We start from the raw sequence: 24,074 nt of genomic DNA on the forward strand, positions 1-24,074 counted from the left end.
AGTCATTGAAAGTTGGCATGCAGGTATAGCAGGCGGTGAAGAAGGCAAATGGCATGCTGGCCTTCATAGCTAGGGGATTTGAGTATAGGAGCAGGAAGGTCTTACTGCAGTTGTACAGGCCCTTGGTGAGGCCATACCTTGAATATTGTGTATAGTTTTGGTCTCCTAATCTGAGGAAGGATGTTCTTGCTATTGAGGAAGTGCAGCGAAGGTTCACCAGACTGATTCCCGGGATGGCAGGACTGACACATGAAGAAAGACTGGATCGAATAGGCTTATATTCACTGGAATTTAGAAAAATGAAAGGAAATCTCATGGAAACATATAAAATTCTGACGGGATTGGAGAGGTTAGATGCAGGAAGAATGTTCCCAATGTTGGGCAAGTCCAGAACCAGGGGTCACAGTCTAAGGATAAGGTGTAAGCCATTAAGGACTGAGATGAGGAGAAACTTCTTCACTGAGGATTGTGAACCTGTGGAATTCTCTACCACAGAAAATTGTTGAGGCCAGTTCGTTAGATATATTCAAAAGGGAGTTAGATGTGTCCCTTCCGGCTAAAGGAATCAAGGGGTATGGAGAGAAAGCAGGAATGGTGTACTGAAGTTGCATGATCAGCCATGATCAGATTGAATGGTGGTGCAGGCTTGAAGAGCCGAATGGCCTACTCCTACACCTGTTTTCTATGTTTCTATACAACCACAGCGAGTCAAACCAAATTGATGACAGCTTGACCAATCAACAAATTGGCATGAACATCAAATCAATGCAACAAAGTTTATGGATCAGAAATAATTTGATGGGTTGTTGGCAGCCAGGCAAGTGTCTTTGTTAACTTCCTGCTCCACTTTTAAATTCACTCACTATAACAGCACATCTACCTGAAGCAGTGTGTCATTCAATGTATTGGCATTAGTACTGCCTGCTCAACCACTTCATGCAAACAACATGAGAACTGTATTTTTGTTTTATGTATATCCTCCTAAGGTGATATACCAGCAATCAGAAATAAGCCAGAAGCTGAACATTTCACCAGCTTCGGTCTTGGGTCTGCAGGCGCCAGCTCAGATATATCCATCGCAGGGCAATCGGGTAGAGAGAGTTAAGAGCAAGAACCTTACGAGGCCCAAAACACCAAGGGAACAAGGGAAGGAGGCAGAAGATGAATAAGAACAATCTGAATGGAGGGCGAGGCCAGGTGTTCTTCTGCTATAACGTCCGCAGATTCTTTATGCAGTCAAGCAATCCTTTGATAATGTTTAGAACCCTCCTGCTTGGAATGTTGGAGGCTCTGTAGAAATGCTGCCCCAATATCTCTGCAGTAATGAGGGGGGAAAGAGACTGGGAATACTGCAATCTACCACGGATCATTTAGCAGCTATGTGCTTAACTTTAGGAGAGCAATGCAAGCATAGAAATGCAAAGCACAAACACCTGGGCCAATTGTATTACATAAGAACATAAGAAATAGGAACAGGAGTAGGCCATATGGCCCCTTGAGCCTGCTTCGCCATTCAATACGATCATGGTTGATCTTATCATGGACTCAGCTCCACTTCTCCGCCCGCTCCCCATAGCCCCTTATCCCTTTATCGTTTAAGAAACTGTCTATTTCTGTCTTAAATTTATTCACTGTCCCAGCTGCCACAGCTCTCTGAGGCAACGAATTCCACAGATTTACGACCCTCAGAGAAGAAATTTCTCCTCATCTCAGTTTTAAATGGGCGACCCCTTATTCTAAGATTATGCCCTCTAGTTCGAGTCTCCCCCATCAGTGGAAACATCCTCTCTGCATCCACCTTGCCAAGCCCCCTCATAATCTTATACGTTTCAATAAGATCACCTCTCATTCTTCTGAATTCCAATGAGTAGAGGCCCAACCTACTCAACCTTTCCTCATAAGTCAACCCCCTCATCTCCGGAAACAATCTAGTGAACCTTCTCTGAACTGCCTCCAAAGCAAGTATATCCTTTCGTAAATATGGAAACCAAAACTGCACGCAACATTCCAGGTGTGGCCTCACCAATAGCTGTAGCAAGACTTCCCTGCTTATATACTCCATCCCCTTTGAAATAAAGGCCAAGATTTCATTGGCCTTCCTGATCACTTGCTGTACATGCATAGTGTCCTTTTGTGTTTCATGCACAAATACCCCCAGGTCCTGCTGTACTGCAGCACTTTGCAATTTAAATAATAACTTGTTCTTTGATTTTTTTCTGCCAAAGTGCATGACCTCACACTTTCCAACATTATACTCCACCTGCCAAATTTTTGCCCACTCGCTTAGCCTGTCTATGACCTTTTGCAGATTTTTTGTGTCCTCCTCACACATTGCTTTTCCTCCCATCTTTGTATTGTCAGCAAACTTGGCTACGTTACACTCAGTCCCTTATTCCAAGTCATTAATATAGATTGTAAATAGTTGGGGTCCCAGCACTGATCCCTGCGGCACCCCACTAGTTACTGGTTGCCAACCAGAGAATGAACCATTTATCCCAACTCTTTGCTTTCTGTTAGTTAGCCAATCCTCTATCCATGCTAATATATTACCCACAACCCTGTGAACTTTTATCATGTGCATTAACCTTTTATGTGGCACCTTGTCAAATGCCTTCTGGAAGTCCAAATACACCACATCCACTGGTTCCACTTTATCCACCCTGTTCATTACATCCTCAAAGAATTCCAGCAATTTTATCAAACATGACTTCCCCTTCATAAATCCATGGTGACTCTACCTGACCGAATTTTGCTTTTCCAAATGTCCTGCTACTGCTTCTTTAATAATGGATTCCAACATTTTCCCAACCACAGATGTTAGGCTAACTGGTCTATAGTTTCCTGCTTTTTGTCTGCCATTCACCATTACACGCTGGAAACCACCACAGATGGCTGCCACAGTGCTAGAAATTGGATGCCGCTGAATCCAATTTGAATGCCATCAGATTTTCCATTGGTGTTTGGGGTGGGCAGAAACTCCCATTCGAAATAGGCAGAAGCTTCATGAAGATATGGAAATAGCTGGAAGGGATGTCATGTAGATGTCAATGTGATTTTGTGGTATTTCTACTGGTATTACACAAGCTCCTGATCACACCCAAAACACTTGGGGGTACATGGATATAAAGCAATTGCTTGAGGTGCAAAGCAAATGAGAACATTTGTAATTGTGGAAGACGCTACATGTCAGCAAATTCTTGAATAACCAAAGGAGAATCATGATAGCAGGACTGATTCTGCAGTGGACAAAGAACTTTCATAGGTTAAACTGTTCCTTAATAGCTGTATATGCAGATGTCTGACAGATGGCAATGGGTTATCCTGGATGATTTGTTTCTGGAGCAGAGCTTCAACAGCCTGCTCACACATCTGCCCTTCCTTATCTTCCTCTTCCTCCTCTGAAACATCAATGTGGAGTCCTTTGCCAAATGTGAAATTGCGTATCATGCAGCAAAGGGCAATTTTATGTAGACCAATTTTATGTATAGCAGTGCTTTCCCAGATTTAAAAAATTGGTCTTGGCACGTGGGCAATGCTGGCAAGGCCACATTTATTGCCCATCCCTAGTTACTCTGAGAAGGTGGCAATGGGCCTTCTCCTTGAACTGCTGAAGTGCTTGTGGTGGTGGCGCTTCCACACTCATGTTAGGTAGGGAAATCCAGAAGATTGACCCAGCGATTGATGAAGGAATGGCAACATATGTTTAAGTCAGGATGGTCAGTGTTGGAAGTGAACTTGGACGTACTGATGTACCCACAACACTACTGTTCTTGTTCTTAGTGGTAGCGCTTGCAAGGGACAGAGGAAGGTGCGAGCAAGATAACTGGCTTTTAACATTTCTTCCACATTCCTGATGCTACCATACAACCAGCAGCACTTTTATACTGGAATTATTTTTAAAGAAAATGTATTGAAACAGGTCAGCAGTTCTTTTCATAATCATTCGCATGCGGCGGGAGAGAAAGTGGTGGGTGGTATGAGATGTCCACAGGGGGAAGTTTTGCCGACATTTTTTATGGGCGGGGAATAGATGGTAGGCCTCCTCACCCCATTTTCCTTTTCTGGGAATACTCAAAAACATGCAATAAATGGGAGAAAAAAACAAAGCCCATATATTTTCCATCCATTTATTATGAATGGGCAGAAGCTCACAGATTGACAGTGGTGAGGTGGCAGCACCATTAAAACATTTGGAATTGAAATTCAGGTGGAGAGAGAACATATTCAGGAACAGTGCAGTTTCACATAATTCTCATAATTATGATGCAGACTTCTCACCAATATGAATTGTGTGGAATGCCTTTACTTGTTCCGGATGTCAGTAGGACAGCATTGTAAACAGTATAGTTTATATACAGAGAAAGTCCCATTCAGTATTTCCGAGTAATAGTTATCAGTTTGTTCGCTGATCAGTTTGCACAAAAGCTAAAGTTGAATAACACCCAGAATGTATTGTGTCCCAATGCCAATAGCTGCCCTATGTGTGCGTATCTACCCATTACACAGTTCAATTACTTCACCAATAAACAGCCTGTAATGATATGTACAATGTGTAGGTCCCTACACATTTGTAAGTCCTTGTGCATCACAACTTTTACATTCTCCACCCCACCTCACCCAAAACCATATGATCATCTGGCAGAGGCAAAAAAAAAGATTAAAAACCCAGGCTAATTTGTGAAGAAAAATCTGGAATATTCCTCTCCAGTCCCCCATGGCAATCAAAACAAGTCCAAGAGATCACAATGTCCCTGATAATTCCATGCAGCACCTACCTTTTGTAAGAGGTGATGACCATCCAAGCCAACTTAAAATTGTGACCACTGATTCACCCTAACTTATTAGAACAAACTATTTACTCAAACACAATCTATTCCCTGCATTGTCTTATTAACTTTGAGCAAATCACCCCTATGTCTACTCTCCTCTAAAGTGTAGAGTCCAAGGTCTTTTAACCTATCTTGATAACTAACATGCCTGTCTCCACTAGGAACAGTGATGAAACAGCCCAAATTAATTTCAGATAAGGGGTCAGAGTTTCTGCTTCTGGCGCAATCGGGAAATTGGGTGCAAATTGCACTTGAAATTGCACTGATTAGGTTACAGTTCAATGTTCTGTCAAAAATCATTTGCATAATTACAAATATAAAATCTTCCATGAACTAGCGCATAGTAGAACATCATTTATTTTTATTTCTTTGCATTAAACAATATTCATTGATGTATTTAGCTGAAAATGGGCTTAGCACAAAAAATAAGTTGGTAGCACCTGTTTGTTTTGGCACTACGAGTGCCGTATTGGCTCCAAAAGCACAGACGCACACTTCTAGTGGTTGCCCTCTTGGGGAGGGCATTGGCATGTGCGCAGGTAGCATTCATTGGAGGCATGCAGAGTAGGTGAGTAACGTTGATTGATGTCAGCACTGCCATTTTGGAGCGCAACGCTCTAGTTAACATCCTCTTTTAAACACACATATCTGAACACCCATTCAGCAGCAAGAAAGACTCCCCCATGCGCTATTTAAAGGGATCATCAACAACTTACAGGTTAGTTGATGATTGATTTCTATTGGCTCTTGCTGTGATTGTAGAAGTGTGTGGTAGTTTCTAGAGTTCTTTAAAGTTGCTAAAGTCCTCAGGGCGTGGCATGGCACGTGCTGAAGGACTTTGTACTGACTTCAAGGAATCTCCACAAACCATTTGCTCCCAGACATGGATGCAGTAGTAAGCTGTCCCCTTGGACTATAGTATGAGATGGAGAATCAACAGAGGCGACACAGAGCAGAGCAAGCTGCAGGCTGAGGGAGGAAGAGGAGGAGAGGAAGAAGAGCTCTCAACAGAAGGCCACATCTGTCCAGGGTGTTCAGGGAGCAATTCAACTATCTGAACCTCAGCGAGGAACAATGTGTGAGACGTCTGCGCTTCAGTAAAGATATCCTCACTGAAATCTATCACCTGCTGCAGCCACAACTGCAACCTCAGAGCAGGGCAAGGAGTGCATTGCCAGTGGCTGTGGAGGTGACCTGGCCAGGAACATTTATGCATCAGGCTCCTTCAGGCTGGAGCGGGAGATATTTGTAACATCTCACAGTTTTCCATCCACTGTTGCATAAATGTGGTAGCTGAGTCTCTCTATTCGAAAAGAGCTGAATTCATTTCATTCTACCTTGCCAGAGAGCAGTAGGTGGAGCGAGCATGTGGCTTTGTGAGGATTGCAGGCTTCTCCATGGTGCAGGGTACCATTGATTGCATGTACGTCGCTTTGCGGGCGCCGCATGTCAACTCTAAGATTTAATGCAACCGAAAGGGATTCCACTCCCTCAACGTCCAGCTGCTGTGCGACCACATGCAGCGTATCATGCAGGCCAATGCCTGATATCCTGGCAGCAGTCATGATGCCTTCATTCTGCAGCAGTCCACTGTGCCTTCTGCATTTGAGCCACCACGACAAACCAGAGGGTGGCTACTGGGCGACAAGGGCTAACCTTTGACAACATAGCTCATGACTCCGGTGCACAACCCATGCACATGTGTGCAACATACATATTATAAAAGCCATGCTGCCACATGAAATGTCATAGAGCACACCATTGGCGTGCTGAAACAACGTGTCTGCTGCCTGGACCACTCTGGAGGAGCTCTGCATTACTCGTCAAATGTCAGAGCATGTGTCAAAATTTGTGGTGTCTGCTGCATACTGCACAACCTCACCATCATGAGGGCACAGCTCTTACCACCAGCTATACAGCGAACAGCTGAGGAGCAGGAGGAGAAAGGGAGGAGGTAATGTAGCCAGCCCCTTTCTGGTCGGGTTGTTGTGAACAACTGATCTGACTGCGATACGAGTAAAAGCAACCCCAATTCTCCATTCACCAACAGTCCCACACCTTAACTTCCCTCTGTTACTGGCCATCAAAGCATCTGCTTGGCCACAGTGCAAAAATAGAAGTCACCACAAAATAAACATTCCAAATCAAATTTATAAAATAAATCATGCCATATTGCATACAAACGTCAACTAATCACCCTTGAACAGTTCCTTAGTACCCTTTTTAAAATTTGTTAATGGGATGTGAGCGTCGGTGGCAAGGCCAACATTTATTGCCCATCCCTAATTGCCCTTGAAAAGCTGATGATGAGCCACCTTCTTGAACCGCTGCAGTGAAGGTATTCCCAAAGTGCTGCTAGGGAGGGAGTTCTAGGATTTTGACCGATATACTTCCAAGTTAGAATGGTGTACAACTTGGAGGGGAACTTGCAGGTGGTGGTGTTTCCATGCGCCTGCTGCCCTTGTCCTTCTAGATGGTAGAGGTCGCAGGTTTGGGACTTTGCTGCCGAAGAAGCTTTGATGAATTGCTGCAGTGCATCTTGTAGATGTTACACACTGCAGCCACGATACACCGGTGGTGGAGTGAGTGAATGTATAAGGTGGTGGATGGGATACAAATCAAGAGGGCTGCTTTGTCCTGGATGGTGTTGAGCTTCTTGAGTGTTGTTGGAGCTGCACTCATCCAGGCAAGTGGAGAGTATTCCATCATGCTCCTGACTTGTGCCTTGTAGATGGTGGAAAGGCTTTGGGGAATCAGGAGGTGAGACACTTGCCACAGAATACCCAGCCTCTGACCTTCTCTTGTTGCCACAGTATTTATGTGACTGGTCCAGTTGAGTTTCTGGTCAATGTTGAATCCCAAGATGTTGATAGTGCATAATGCCTTTGAATATCAAGGGGCGGTGGTTAGACTCTTGCTTGTTAGAGATAGTCATTGCCTGGCACTTGTGTGGTGCAAATAAAGGATAGGATAAAGAAAAAAAGGGAAGCATGACAGATACCGAGGGTTCAATACTGCAGAAACCCTAAAGGAGTATAGAAAGTGAAGGGTGAAATTAAAAAGCAAATTAGGAAAGCTAAGTGTTGTGTATGCAATAACTATTAGACTGAGTACTATTTAACCAAGAGGTATGACCTTGGCTCTGCTTTATTAAGACCCAAAATGACTAATATACAAAATGGCTGGTCTTTTATATTTGGGCTGCACACACGTGTGCAGTGACACCATCTAGTGGCTAGTGATCCCAAAAGTACATACATGACAATACCCCCCTCTGAGATATTAACACAGTCTTTTACAAATTGAGATGGTCTGGTGTTTTACGCTCCCGGGTTGACCGTCTCGGTTCAACTCCAGCCTTGAGTGAGTGTTCAGACTCTGTTGTGATTGGTGGCTGGGTGGCTGACCTGGTGGGAGTGGCAATGGCCATGTCAGGGATTGAAAGTCCCGATTCACTGATGACCACTGAGTCCTCTGATGACTGGGGGTAGGATGATTGGTCGTCAATTGTTTCTTCCTCCAACTGTCCTGGTTCGTCTGTGTGCTGCAGCTTTGACTGATCCATATGTTTCCTGCATGTTTGCCCATTTTTGAGCTTGACAATAAATACTCTGTTGTCCTCCTTGGCCATGACAGTACCAGCGATCCACTTGGGACCCTGACTATAATTCAGAACATTTACAGAATCATTTACAGAAATATCACGTGACACAGCTGCGTGATCGTGATACCCTTGCTGACTTTGTCTTCTATATTCAACATGATTATTCAAGTCAGGGTGTACAAGAGATAGCTTGGTCTTAAGACCTCTCCATCATTAGTTCAGCAGGCGAGACCCCGGTAAGCGTGTGTGGTCTTGTCTTGTAACTAAGCAGTATGCATGACAGACAGGTCTGCAGTGATCCTTGTGTTACTTGCTTCATACTCTGCTTTATGATTTGGACAGCACGTTCTGCTTGCCCATTGAATGCAGGTTTGAATGGTGCTGACCTTACATGTTTGATACCATTGAGTTTCATGAACTCTTGAAACTCCTGACTGGTGAAGCACGATCCGTTGTCGCTAACAACGATGTCAGGCAGACCATGTATCGCGAACGTGACACTGAGATTCTCAATGGTAGCCGTGGATGTTCTGGATGACATGATTATGCACTCTATCCACTTTGAATATGCATCCATCATAACTAAAAATATCTTCCCCAGGAAGGGACCTGCAAAGTCTATGTGGATCCTGGACCATGGTTTGGAAGGCCACGACCACAGACTCAGCGGCGATTCTGCTGGTGCTTTGCTGAGCTGCATGCAAGTGTTGCACTGATGCACACATGATTCCAGCTCAGAGTCAATTCCCGGCCACCATACATGAGACTTGGTGATGGCTTTCATCATTACAATGCCGGGATGTGTGCTATGTAGCTCATGTATAAATTTCTCTCTCCCTTTCTTGGGCACAACAACACAATTGCCCCACAGTATACAATCCGACTGAATAGACAGTTTGCCTTTGCGACGAATGTAAGGTTTGGTCTCCTCGCACATTTGCTTGGCTATGGCAGACCAATCACCTTTGAGGATGCAACTCTTCACGACCAATAAAATCAGGTCCTGGCTGGTCCAGGTCTTAACTTGTTGAGCAGTGACAGGGGTTCCTTCACTCTCAAAAGCATCCATAACTAACCATAGGTCCGCCGGTTGTGACGTTTCCACTTCCGGTGTGGGCAACGGCAGACGATTCAAAGTATCGGCACAATTCTTGGTGCCAGGTCTATGGCAGATAATGTCAGCGCCTATCTCTGGATGCGGGATGAAGCATTGGTATTGATACCTTTGTTTTCAGAGAACAGTGAAATGAATGGCTTGTGATCTGTTTCCAGTTCAAATCGAAGACCAAACAGGTACTGATGCATCTTTTTAACCCCATACACACAGGCTAGTGCTTCTTTCTCTACCATGCTGTAGGCTCTCCGCTTTAGACAAACCTTTTGAAGCATACACGACTGGTTGAAGTTTACCTGACTCATTAGCTTGTTGGAGTATGCAACCAATTCCATATAACGAAACACCACAGGCCAATACTAAATACTTACATGGGTCATAATGTACCAGCAGCTTGTTAGAGCAAAGCAGATTTGTGGCTTTCTCAAAAACTCTATCTTGAGATGCACCCCACACCCAGTTATCGCCTTTTCTTAGCAGCATTTGCAGTGGTTCTAATAAAGTGCTCAACTTAGGTAGGAAGTTACCGAAGTAGTTGAGTAGACCCAGGAATGAATGCAGCTCCGTCACATTCTGTGGCTTGGGTGCATTCTTGATGGCCTTGGTTTTTGCGTCCATGGGCCTGATGCTGTCAGCAGCAATTTTCCTCACCAGAAATTCGACCTCTGGTGCCATGAACATGCACTTCGAGCATTTCAGTCTGAGTCCCACTTTGTCCAGACGATGTAGAACCTCTTCCAGGTTGTTCAGATGTTCCTCGGAGTCACGACCTGTGATCAGGATGTCATCTTGGAACACGATGGTTCTGGGAACGGACTTAAGTAGACTCTCCATGTTCCTCTGAAATATTGCTGCAGCCGAGTGAATTCCAAAACGACACCTGTGATAAATAAACAGTCCTTTATGCGTGTTAATGCACGTAAGTCTCTTCGATGTCTTGACCAGCTCCTGTGTCATGTAAGCCAACGTCAAGTCTAGTTTGGTGAATGACTTCCCCCCGGCTAGAGTAGCAAACAAGTCATCAGCCTTCAGTAACGGGTACTGATCCTGTTTCAAAACCCTGTTGATCGTAGCCTTGTAGTCTCCACTGATTCTGACTGTGCCATCACTTTTCAGCACAGGAATAATGGGGCTGGCCCATTCATTAAATTCAACTGGTGATATGATCCCTTCACGCTGGAGTCTGTCCAGTTCGATTTTGACCTTCTCCCTCATCATATACGGAACACCCCGAGCTTTATGATGGATGGGTCTTGCATCCGAGTCCACATGGATCTGGCTCCTTGGCTCCTGTGAAGTTGCCGATGCCTGGTTCGAACAGTACTTGGGCACATGTATCTTTCTCCGATGACAATACCTTGATGTTGTTCCAATCGCATCTGATTTTGTCAAGCCAGTTGCTGCCGAACAGCATTGGGCCATTGCCTGGGACAATCCATAGCGGTAACTCGTGATCCGCACCGTCATACGACACTTTAATTGTGGCACTGCCAATCACCGTTATGAGGTCTTTGGTGTATGTGCGCAACTTGGCATTGACTGGACTCAGCCTAGGCTTCACAGTCTTAGTATCCTGCAGCTTGTCATATGCCCTCTGGCTCATTATCGATTGACTCGTCCCATGTCCAGTTGCATCGATACCGGCACCCCATTAAATTTCACCTTGATCATTATCGGTTTGCTTTTGTTAGGAACGAGTACAGTCCATACACTCCCTCCTCTCGTATCTCAGATTGCATATCTGGATCCGCACTAGTCTATCATCCTCCACATGGTGTGTCGCAGCACGCTTGCTCATCTGTGGACACTTGTGCTGGAGATGCCCCACTCTCAGACAGCCTTTGCAACTATATTGCTTAAATCGGCACTGCTGGTGTCGGTGATTTCCCCCACAACGCCAACACGGAGAAATCGGATGCATTCCCGCTGGCAGACTTTTGGCAGCCACAGGTTTCACGTACGCAATCGGGTAGGCCCTGCCATGTGCCACTCTGCCGAACGCCAAATCAATCATATTTACAGTACTTGCCGAGTTTTGATTTTTCACTGATATCTGCTTTAGACTTCTATCCATCGTCATGCATGACTGAGCGATCATGATGGCCCTGTTCAATTCCAACGTCTCCACCGCCAGTAGTTTACGCAGGATCACCTCGTGGTTGATGCCAATTACAAAGAAGTCCCGCAGCATGTCTGCCAACACAGCCCCGAACTTACACGGCCCCGCTAGATGTCTCAGGTCGGCAATGAATTCCGCCGCATTCTGGTCCTCTGAGCGAACGTGCGTGTAAAATCTGTATCTCGAGATGATGATGCCTTCGTCTGGCTTAAGGTGGTTCTGTACCCGTGTACACAATTCTTCATTCGTCTTCTCTGTTGGACTCACAAGCAGGAGTAGATTCTTTATCAGGCCATAAATTTTTGGATCGCAAACTGTGAAGAACACCGCCCGGCGCCGATCTGCGTCGCCTACCTCCTCCATTTTGTTGGCCATGAAGAACTGGCTCAAACAGCCCAATCTTCTCCTTCCACAAATCACTCCAACAATCCAATTGGGCTAATTTTTGCATGCAAAGGTTCTTGTTGCCTTGTCGCCAAATGTTGTGTATGCAATAACTGTTAGACTGAGTATTGTTTAACTCCAAGAGGTATGACCATGGCTCTGCTTTATTAAGGCCCAAAGTGACTAATATACAAAATGGCTGGCCTTTTATTCTTGGGCTGCAACAATGGCCTCCAACAATGACGCCATCTAGTGGCTAGTGATCCCAAAAGTACATACATGACACAAAGAGAGGGCATGAAAAAATATTGGCAAGTAAAATCAATGATTTGATGTCAAGGGCAGCATTTGACCGAATACTTTGCCTGTCCTAGTGGTCCTACACAGTGCTACCGCAGTTGCTGGATCATGGCTGGTTGAAGGCTACTGATTTTCAGTGGGAGAGACTGCAGCTGGACTTGGAGGATGACCTTGAGCATCTCTGGGTCAAGAAAGCCCGGCTTTGGACTGCACCATCTCATCATGGGCAGCAGCAGGCTGGCTGATAGGCAATAGCAAGGGCACTGGCAGAGTGGCACTAGTGGCCGGACGAATGCTGTCATCCTAAGAGAGGACAGCAGGTTTGTGCTTCACAGAGCCACTGCCACTCTCCCGGGGCCACATAAGAATATAAGAACATAAGAATTAGGAACAGGAGTAGGCCATCTAGCCCCTCGAGCCTGCTCCGCCACTCAACAAGATCATGGCTGATCTAGCCGTGGACTCAGCTCCACTTACCCGCCCGCTCCCCATAACCCTTAATTCCCTTATTGGTTAAAAATCTATCTATCTGTGATTTGAATACATTCAATGAGCTAGCCTCAACTACTTCCTTGGGCAGAGAATTTCACAGATTCACAACCCTCTGGGAGAAGAAATTCCTTCTCAACTCGGTTTTAAATTGGCTCCCCTGTATTTTGAGGCTGTGCCCCCTAGTTCTAGTCTCCCCGACCAGTGGAAACAACCTCTCTGCCTCTATCTTGTCTATCCTTTCATTATTTTAAATGTTTCTATAAGATCACCCCTCATCCTTCTGAACTCCAACGAGTAAAGACCCAGTCTACTTAATCTATCATCATAAGGTAACCCCCTCATCTCCGGAATCAGCCTAGTGAATCGTCTCTGTACCCCCTCCAAAGCAAGTATATCCTTCCTTTAGTAAGGTGACCAAAACTGCACGCAGTACTCCAGGTGCGGCCTCACCAATACCCTGTACAATTGCAGCAGGACCTCCCTGCTTTTGTACTCCATCCCTCTCGCAAAGAAGGCCAACATTCCATTCGCCTTCCTGATTACCTGCTGCACCTGCAAACTAACGTTTTGGGATTCATGCACAAGGAGGCACTCTACGCAGGGGTCCTCCCACTATTCATCGGGGACTTGGCCTGGAGGGTGGTGCACGGAGCAGTGCCGTGCAACAAATTTTTAAGCCGGTTCACGGACTCCCAGGCCGCCTGCAATTTCTGCGGTCTGGAGGAGTCCGTGTTCCATGTTTTTATTGAGTGCACAAGGTTGCAGCCCCTGTTCCATTATTTGAAGGGGCTGCTCCTGAAATTATGGCTGCACTTCAGTCCCACTCTCCTGATCTTTGGGCACCCTGTGCGGAGGGGAGCGGGTAGGTCCGAGGGCCTCCTCGTAGGACTGCTCCTGGGCACGGCCAAGGGTGCCATCAGCCGGTCCAGGCAGCGGGCGGTCGAGGGGGTCGTTCAACCTGACTGCCTGCCTCTCTTCCGCTCTTACATCCGGTCCAGGGTGTCCTTGGAGATGGAGCACGCGGTGTCCACCGGTACGCTCGCGGCCTTCCGCGAGAGGTGGGCACCAGAGGGACTGGAGTGCATCATCACGCCCGGCAACCAAATTTTAATTTGATTTTACGTTTTAAAGTTTAATTTGTTTTCATTGCCGGTGCTTTTAGTGTCCCCCTCCCCTTTTATAGGGGGCACTGGAAAAATTTGATTTTAGCGCCCCAAAAAAAAAACCAAAAACCAAAAAAAAAAGAGGCCTTGAAAATGTCTGCTGTGTCACCCAGGTCGGGTGGCATGGTTTTAATGTTTTATGTTTTTGCAGGTTAACTCAAAAGAGTTTCATGCACAAGGAGCGGAGGAGCGGGCTGGATGGCGCCAGACACGCTGTCGCGGCGCCTAAATTCTGCCAACGTCCGCCACGCGGCCGATGCCATCGAGTCGCTAAAAACAGCTCTGGGCCCTGACTCCGTTAGGTGCATCGAGGAGGCTCAAGCACGTGGGGAGATCCCGTCCGAACTGACCCCCGTCCGGACGGAATTCCTCATCGGCGCCAAACCCTGGAACCTCCCTCGGGGGCCGGCGCCTCACAACTTGAGCCGCCTCGGGGAAATCCCCTCCGTGCCTTTCAGGTCCGCGCGGAGGAGTTTCCTGTACGGGCTGCTCCTGCACACCCTCAACTTTGCCATCCTCGCCGGCCGTCCGGACACGCCATGGCGTACCATCTTGCCGTCCGGAGGAGGCGGGGGTCCCCGATGGCGGGCACTCTATGCAGGGGTCCTCCCACTATTCATCGGGGACTTGGCCTGGAGGGTGGTGCACGGAGCAGTGCCGTGCAACAAATTTTTAAGCCGGTTCACGGACTCCCAGGCCGCCTGCAATTTCTGCGGTCTGGAAGAGTCCGTGTTCCATGTTTTTATGGAATGCACAAGGTTGCAGCCCCTGTTTTATTATTTGAAGGGGCTGCTCCTGAAATTATGGCTGCACTTCAGTCCCACTCTCCTGATCTTTGGGCACCCTGTGCGGAGGGGAGCGGGTAGGTCCGAAGGCCTCCTCGTAGGACTGCTCCTGGGCACGGCCAAGGGTGCCATCAGCCGGTCCAGGCAGCGGGCGGTCGAGGGGGTCGTTCAACCTGACTGCCTGCCTCTCTTCCGCTCTTACATCCGGTCCAGGGTGTCCTTGGAGATGGAGCACGCGGTGTCCACCGGTACGCTCGTGGCCTTCCGCGAGAGATGGGCACCGGAGGGACTGGAGTGCATCATCACGCCCGGCAACCAAATTTTAATTTGATTTTACGTTTTAAAGTTTAATTTGTTTTAATTGCCGGTGCTTTTAGTGTCCCCTTCCCTTTTATAGGGGGCACTGGAAAAATGTGATTTTAGCGCCCAAAAAAAACCCCCAAAAAAATGAAAAACACAAAAAAAAACAAAAAAAAGGAAAAAAGGGCCTTGTAAATGTCTGGTGTGTCCCCCAGGTTGGGTGGCACAGTTTAATGTTTTATGTTTTTGCAGGTGAACTCCAAAAAGAGTTTCATGCACAAGGACCCCCAGGTCCCTCTGCACCGCAGCATGTTGTAATTTCTCCCCATTCAAATAATATTCCCTTTTACCGCAGCAATCATAGTAATCTATTGGAGGAAAGTTTGCTGGACTGCTGTGACAACTTGCAAGCCCCTTGGAACACTGGTACCCACAACTATGATGGCCGCAGTCTCAGCTTGTGTGGCAGCAAGTTGAGCTTACGTGAGAGAACACTGACCTTTCATACAGAAGTTTGAGTTTCCACTGCACCACCCAGATGTGGGGTGGCTTCTGCTTGTGCTGCAATAGAAGCTGGGACCTCAGCCAACAGACGCTACATCATGATTGGGTCCGCAAGTGTGCTGATGGAGTTGACCTCCACTTCCATGCCGGAAAGGATGGCCTCCAAGCTCTGTGCCAAGTTGCTGCCAGACTCCTTCAAGCATTTTGTTGTGCCTACCCATCAGTGTTCTTCTGTAGACCGCACCATCGAAGTGCTCATCTGAGTCCTCTGCAGCAGAACTCATGTGTGACCACTCCCTCCGGCGAGCTGGCTCCTGCATGCTATCCTTGCCCCCTGCCCTGGCTGCAGGCCACTCATGTCTCACCACGTGCAGATCCCGCCCCATAGCTATCCTCTAAATTACGCACAGTGTCAGTATCTGAGCTGGTGGCTGCGAGTGTGAAATCGAGTGACCGTGTTTCTTCTTCATCACTGCCTTCCTGCTCTACAACCTCTTGCTCTTCCACTAATGTCTGGCCAGGTTGCAGTCTTGGGTATCTGAAAGGAGAAAGGCACAGGTTAGGGTTGTGGTGTGGAGAGGGGGGAAAGCAAGAAGTGCATGCTTACACTATCTGCAGCTAGTAAATCAGAAGATTGTGGTGCTAGCTTGATAAAAGCGTGTGTCCCCTGCTAAGGCATTCAGCCACTCAACAATGTGTTTAGCGCTGGCTGCATCCAGCAATCTTGCAAATTTGCCGCGCTGTCTGCATCGGAAGCAACGGGCGCGGGTTAATCGTGCATCACGATCCCTGCATCTCTTTTCGGGGGCTATCCAATTTAGCCCCCCCGAGTGTCTAATCCTCCACATGAGAAATCTGATTTTAAATAATTGAAAATGACAAAAAAAAGCACTGTACTAAACCATTTACTAGTTTCATTCGTGTCCATTAGTCAGTTTCTTAGTAAATTAATATTTTTTTAACGTGTAACAACTTTTAAAGCATGCCTACTTGTGCCTGTGTGCCTAAGAAAATGAGCTCAATTTGAAAAGCCTCCTTAAACGGGACAATTGACAGAAATTCGGCACCCTCATGATTTCAATCTGAAGGCATGGCAGTTTTGCGGTGCGGCCAGCTTCAGGCAAAATTATTTTGAAATCAGCATTAAAGATCGCAGAAGTCGATTTGCGCTTGGCGTAACTCATGCTTGGGTTTCTGCGATCTTTTCCACTGGTTCAGCCAATTACACTAGGATTGCGTTGATGAAACTAGCGCAAGCTAGCGGAAACTCTACCCCAGCATACTTGCAGGCAATAGAGGAGATTTTAATCCTGGCAGATCACACTGAATTCAGACCCAGGTCCTAGAAATAAATGTATAGTGTACTAATACACTGGCCTAATAATTGCTTTGCGCAGGCCTAGAGTTGGGTCTCGTGTATAAGTTGAGCTTAGAGAGAGCATGAAGGGATATAGGGGAGAAACTAAAGAAAAGTATGAGTTCAGGGCTAGAAGTAAGAAAACTTGATACAGGAGTCTATTAGCTTTAACCTGGTTATTCATTTCTAAACAAGGGTGGATCTGTTGAAAAAAACTGAGTTATGGTTGTGTGAAATTGTATCTTCAGAAGGCTGCATTTTTATTAAAATGTAGAATTGCACCAAAATGAAATATAATAAAGGTCATTTTTGTCATTCTCAGGACTCCTTTCCACTGAAGGTCCGAGGCATCCATATGATCAATGAGCCCGTACTGTTCCATTCATTTTTTGCAATAATTAAACCATTCCTGTCAGAAAAAATCAAAGAACGCGTGAGTAACTCTTTACATTTCCTTTTCATTACAATTGCAGTGAAAATAATGCTTCTACTTTAATTGAAACAGAAACACATCAACCAGCTTTGTTGGAAATGCATTTAAGCTGCAGCTGACTTGAGAAAGTTGTTGCCGGCACTGAGTGCCAAGTAATTATTTCACTTCTCAGCATGGGCCATCTCTCAAATACATGAACACAGAATTCACCATCTTTAAATTTAAAACATTAATGGGTTAAAAATTTCTGACTGGCACACGAGTTGCCAGTGTCACTAGGGCCTCGGGTTAACGGCCACTGAAAATTCATTCTGGGGGCTACATTTTTTAGCCCAGCGCTAACTTGCCATGTAATGCCCTCTTGGTGACGTTAGTGAAGGCATCAAAGGCGAAGTTGCCATGCAGAAGCAGTGCTCGAGCTTCCAACATCCTCTGGAAGCGAGGGCATAGAGTTCGCTAGACATTGTGGGAAATTAAAAGGGAAATGAATTAAAAGGGGCAATGCCTTCTAAACTAATAAGAATAAAAATGAAGTAAAAAATAGTGGCTTTCAGCCTTTACTGACTTAAAAACAACATTAAAATGAAGTCCCAAATGGGAGTCTTCAACTCTTAAAGGTGAATTCCCTTCCAAACCTCAGAAAATGGAAAAAGTGCTTTCGCAGTAACACAAATGGCTCAGTAAGCCAGAAAATGCGCAACCAGGGTCTCGCACACAGCACTCCAGCTTTGCGCAGGGGTTCAACACTGCATGGGACATCCTCTACCCACAGGGGCCAGGAGGCCCTCCAGAAAGGATGTTGTGGGACCACATCACCGAGGCTGTCATTGCCAGCAGTGTCGCCCCCATCACCTAGCTTCAGTATTGAAAGAAGCTTCATGACCTCAGACCAGTGGTCAAGGTCAGTAAATGCATCTTCAAAAGCCGTCTCCTACCAACTGCCTCCCACTTCTCAATGCACGACTCCCCCTCCCCCCCCATCATTCACCTACTAGCAATCTGTACCAATCACAAGGCACACCTCCCATTCCTAGCCTCACCTCACCCCCTTGAAGGAGATGGTGCAGGGGCATGCTGAGCCCTTGGCCAGCAGCAGGGCAGAAAGGATACCATATGCTGGTATCCTCATATGTTATCCTCCTTCTCACTGCACCTTTGCTTTCCCGCCCTCTTGATGTCATATTGGATGATAGATATATGAAGTTGGATTGGAAAGTTTGCTTTCTGGTGGCTTTTATTTCAGCATTGTAGCTAAGAGAACACTGTGATGGTCAGTAACAAAGGGAAGGTACGATGTGGGACAAATGTGGAAAAGGGAATTGGAGTTGTGGTCACTGGTACTGCAGGTGAATGATTCCATCCCAGAAATTCACCAGAAAGGGGCCGTTTGGGTTGCTTCCTTCCTTCTGCTTCTTCCTTCTCTGCTTTGTCCTCTTCTGCTTTTTCCTCTTCTGTTTCTTTCTCTGCTGCATCTTACTCTTCCCTCTGTGAGCAGATGGTGTAAATCTGAAATGACAGCATAAAATGCAGGAAATACTCAGCAGGCCAGGCAGAATCCCGACCCGAGATGTGAACTCTGTTTCTCTCTCCACGGATGTTCTCTGACTTGCTGAGTATTTGCAGCATTTTCTGTCTTCTTAGAGGCCTTCCTTTACCATCCGAGGCCTTGAAAATGTCCAGCAGAACACCCTACATACATCAAAAGCTTTTAACATGTGTTGCAGCAACCCACTACTTCAATAAAATAAAAAAAAAACAGTCCAAAAGCTTAATTGAAAACTTACTTGAAAGATGTGTGTGTTCCTTTAAGAGGTGCTGACAGTGTCTCTAAGATTCTACAGAATACTGGGTTTATATGGCAAGCTTAGTACCCAGCACTGAACTCAGCGCAAAGGCCCAAGTTCACCAAGGTGACGTTAAGTTGGCATACCACGCCGACTGACGTCACCTCTCCCTCATTTCAATCTGCAGGGTGTTTGATGTTACCTGCAGCACTGCTGGGCCTTGGAAAATGGCAGACGCTACGGGACCTGCCGCCAGCTAGCGATAGCATGCCCTCTTTATTCTACTTTTTGCTGGTAATGGGTCGCATTAAACCCCTGAATTTTTAGTCCTCAATACCTGTATTTTTAAAACAGAATAATGGGGCCGAAATTGCCCCTATGCGCAGTGCCAGTTAGCACCATTGGCCAGCGTTAATGCACTGATGAGTTAGCGCGGGGGCGCGGCGGCCACACCGACACGAGCGGATTTGCCCCTGGGGATCTGCCGGCAGAATGTGGTTTGTGTTGCGCTCCGCGATTCACGCACAGCCGCGGCGCACCACAGCGATGATGTAATCATTGTGCGGCCCAACCCCTTATCACCCTGCGCTGACCCTTTAGAGACATAGCAACGTAGAAACATAGAAAATAGGTGCAGGAGTAGGCCATTCGGCCCTTCGAACCTGCACCACCATTCAATAAGATCATGGCTGATCATCATCTCAGTACCCCTTTCCTGCTTTCTCTCCATACACCTTGATCCCTTTAGCTGTAAGGGTCATATCCAACACCCTCTTGAATATATCCAATGAACTGGCATCAACAACTCTCTGTGGTAGAGAATTCCACAGGTTAACAACTCTCTGAGTGAAGAAGTTTCTCCTCATCTCGGTCCTAAATGGCTTACCCCTTATCCTTAGACTGTGTCCCCTGGTTCTGGACTTCCCCAACATCGGGAACATTCTTCCTGCATCTAACCTGTCCAGTCCCGTCAGAATTTTATATGTCTCTATGAGATCCCCTCTCATTTTCTAAACTCCAGTGAATACAGGCCCAGTCGATCCAGTCTCCTCCTCACAGCCACCCAGCTTAGTGTCATCTGCAAACTTGGAGATATTACATACTATTCCTTCGTCGAAATCATTAATGTATATTGTAAATAGCTGGGGTCCCAGCACTGAACTTTGTGGTACCCCACTAGTCACTGCCTGCCATTCTGAAAAGGACCCGTTTATTCCAACTCTTTGCTTCCTGTCTGCCAACCAGTTCTCTATCCACGTCAATACATTACCCCCAATACCATGTCCTTTAATTTTACATGCTAATCTCTTATGTGAAACCTTGTCAAAAGCCTTTTGAAAGTCCAAATACACCACATCCACTGGTTCTCCCTTGTCCACTCTACTAGTAACATCCTCAAATTCTAGAAGATTTGTCAAGCATGATTTCCCTTTCATAAATCCATGCTGACTTGGACTGATCCTGTCACTGCTTTCCAAATGCGCTGCTATTTTATCTTTAATAATTGATTCCAACATTTTCCCCACAACTGATGTCAGGCTAACTGGTCTATAGTTACCTGTTTTCTCTCTCCCTCCTTTCTTAAAAAGTGGTGTTACATTAGCTACCCTCCAGTCCATAGGAACTGATCAGAGTTGATAGACTGTTGGAAAATGATCACCAATGCATCCACTATTTCTTGGGCCACTTCCTTAAGTACTCTGCGATGCAGACTATCAGGCCCTGGGGATATATCGGCCTTCAATCCCATCAATTTCCCTAATACAATTTCCTGTCTAATAAGGATTTCCTTCAGTTGCTCCTTCTCACTGGACCTTGTCCCCTAGTATTTCCAGGCCGCTGACACAACCGACACCCTCACTGGTGGCTCAGTGGGGGCCACTAAAGAGGCTGCAGTGAGAGCGCCGTGAGAATGTTCCGTTACCGCAGCAGCAAGTTTTTAACTCTAAGAGCCCATATCTACGCCGCTGCCAGCGCTTTTCGCGACGGCAAAAAAAAAGCTCATTGGAATTATGCGCTGCAAACCCTGCGCGGAGCAAATTCAGCCCCAACCTGTTTATCTTTTCTTCCTGTTGTACTGTAAATTGATTTATAAAAATTAAAGCATTACAGACTTTTACAATGCTTTTCTAGGAGCAGAAAGGTTGGAATTCTCCTTCTATGGACCATGTACAGTCGAACACAAAAGCAAAATACATTAGATGTTAGAAAACTGAAATAAAAACAATAAATGTTGGAAACATTCAGCAGGTTAGGCAGCATCTGTGGATAGAGCAACAGAGTTAACGTTTCAGGTCAATGACCTTTCATCAGAACCACATACTGTCTACCCTATCATAGATTATATCTCACTCATTTAATCTCCTGAGGGAATTTTCAGCATTAATATGACCTATCGGCAAATGTTATTGAATTAAATTCCAGAATATTCATCCATTATCATATGTTGTAATCAAGCTTGCCCTGATGTTCACCACACAATGTTTCTCCTTCCCCCATCCACACCTCAGCAGCATGAGAACCTTGGGGGCGAAATTGCCCCATGGCCCATCTGGGGGCACTAACCTTATCGGCCCGGGTCAGTTAATGCCCGGGGCGGAGTCTTGTCCCCGGCATGATATTATCATTTTGTGACTCAGAAACAAGGCAGATCGCTGTCTCGGGCTCAGTGGCAGTGCAGCATGCTGAACAGGTCAGCGCTACGCGGCGGCTCCGTGTAGCACTGAAGCGCCGCAACATCCCTCCCCTTCATTTAAAGGGGAGGGCCGCTGCGGACTCTGCAGCCCCTTTGGTGGGCACCACTGGGCCACCAGGGGCACAAAAGGCAGTGCCGGGCTGCATGATGGAGGCCCGATTGAAATGAGGGCCGCCATTGTCGGGCCGACGAGAATGTCAGCTGACAATAAAACATGGCAGCCTGGGGCGCACGTGCCTTCCACTTCAAGGGGCGCTCCAGGTGGAAGTCAGCATCCCGCAAAGCTGCCGCTGACATCGGCCTGTGTCAGTCTCGCATCCCATGGGGTAATATCCCCATGAGGCGCAAAGGGGTCAGCGCGAGGCGGTAAGGGGTCGGTGCGCACCGCGATGACGTCATCACTGTGTGCGGCCCGACTCGGGGCGCAAAATGTAGGGCGCGGTGCTAACGGGACACAAAAAAGGGGCAATTTCTTTTGTCTTGAGCCTTTTTGATCATCTTAGCCTGTACCTATCCTTATAATCACCAATCCCATGCTCGAGTATTTATCCAGGAGTTAATCATCTCATCTGCTTTTGCTGGGAAATTTTTCCTCATTCTTACTATTTTGTGGGGGGGAAACGTTCCTACTAACCACCAACCTCACTCGAGAATTGTTCGTTTTAGACTTGGTCAAATAGTTTGCTTACAACCTACATCATCCATGGCTTTTAGCATTCAGCAGAACTGGATCAGGTCACCCATATATTTTCTTTTCTCCAATGAAATTTTCACCAGTTCGGCTCTACAAATCTGATCATTTACAACTGTAAGTGATATAATTTTTGGCCCTTTTCTACTGAGTTCAAATTCTGAGCTAATCCTCGAGCTGAAGAGGAACAATCCTACAGAGCTTTGAATTATATTGAAGCCAAGATATACCTGAGCTGGGAGTGCCTGCCATTGACAATGAATGCAAAGAAGATTAGTGTTTCATTCCCTAGCACTATCATCCAGATTAACAAAAAAAAAGAAGTAAACCATAATAGTAAGAACAGATCAAGAGCACCATATTATCTTTAGTAGGTGGTTAGATTTTAAGTACAACATTGTTGACTTTATACAAAAAATATACTTTTTGAAAACTTGCAAGAGAGGAATTGAAGACCCTGTAATTTAAATGAAATATGTCGTGCCCATTTCAGATTCACCTGCATGGAAGCAATTACCAGCACAGCCTTTGCAAACACTTTCCAGTTCAGATTCTTCCCCCTGAATACGGCGGCCAAGGACCTGCTTATGAGGAACTCTGTCAGGAATGGACCAAATTTGTGCTGCAGTCTGAGAAAGATCTTCTTGAGCTTTCACTTGTTACTTGATACCCGGTGACACAGATTCTGCTGTCTGAAAACAATATCTCGATTGTGTTAAATCAATGTAACACAACTGCCAAAAATGACTATGTACTATGGAACCAACAGGTGTCCAGTTATGCACTACTCTGTTGTATAAATAGAAATTCCTTTTTAAAAGCTATCAAATATTGAACAAAATATGAGGTTTATTTGATATTGCATATTACTGTATAGTAAGAATAATTTACTATATATTTTGTTTTCTAACTGAATTGTCTTTTAAATTTTAATAGTTAAAACTTTAGGAACTGAAGCCTTCAGCTGTGTGCTAACTAATTTGTTCATTAAATTTTAATAGCTATGACTATTGGAATGGAAGCCTTTAACCATGTGTAGATATATAAAGCCTGGTAATTTCCTCTCTAATTTTAATTGCCATAGAGAGTATTTGAGGTAGCCATATCCAACAGTTTTTTTTAAAAAGGAAACTGCAGAATCCATGGATTATAAGCAATAAATAACAGCAAGAAGCCCTGTTTGGTGGGACCTCAGATCAGGTATGAAGGTAAATGTGCTTGATTCTTTGAACTGTGCTCCCATCGATTGAGGTTCTAACCTGGAAGCCACCACATATTGGGTACATTAACTGATTCTCAGATCCATGCTCTGTTAAGCAAGACTCCTTGCTGGCAGCCTCACTTTCAAAAATGTACCCCATTATGTCTAACAAATAAAGCAATGTGCCGAAAGAAAAAAAAGAAAGACTAGGTTCCGATTTTAACTGCTAGCCAGTTTTCAGTGGGTGAGCAGCAGTGTGGTAGGAACTCACCTGCTGTTCCAGAAGTGATGCTTGGGGTATTTTAACTCCTGGGTCTCA

The 24,074-nt window shown here is 45.9% G+C and overlaps 1 protein-coding gene across 2 annotated transcripts in view; it reads left to right on the forward strand.

Moving 5' to 3' along the window:
- Positions 1 to 23,386, forward strand: part of ttpa (tocopherol (alpha) transfer protein) — a 95,820-nt gene extending 72,434 nt beyond the window's left edge. Inside the window, exons 4-5 of one of the 2 annotated variants that reach the window (XM_070875536.1) lie at positions 17,274 to 17,384; positions 23,048 to 23,386. In XM_070875536.1, the coding sequence (XP_070731637.1) occupies positions 17,274 to 17,384; positions 23,048 to 23,221 (285 nt within the window). In that variant the 3' untranslated portion in view covers positions 23,222 to 23,386. The remainder of the gene's footprint in view (positions 1 to 17,273; positions 17,385 to 23,047) is intronic. The other variant, XM_070875542.1, reaches the window with a different exon arrangement.
- Positions 23,387 to 24,074: the final 688 nt, after the last annotated feature.

The sequence above is a fragment of the Pristiophorus japonicus genome, chromosome 1 (genome assembly GCF_044704955.1).
Source record: "Pristiophorus japonicus isolate sPriJap1 chromosome 1, sPriJap1.hap1, whole genome shotgun sequence".
In the NCBI taxonomy this organism is placed as follows: Eukaryota; Metazoa; Chordata; class Chondrichthyes; family Pristiophoridae; genus Pristiophorus; species Pristiophorus japonicus.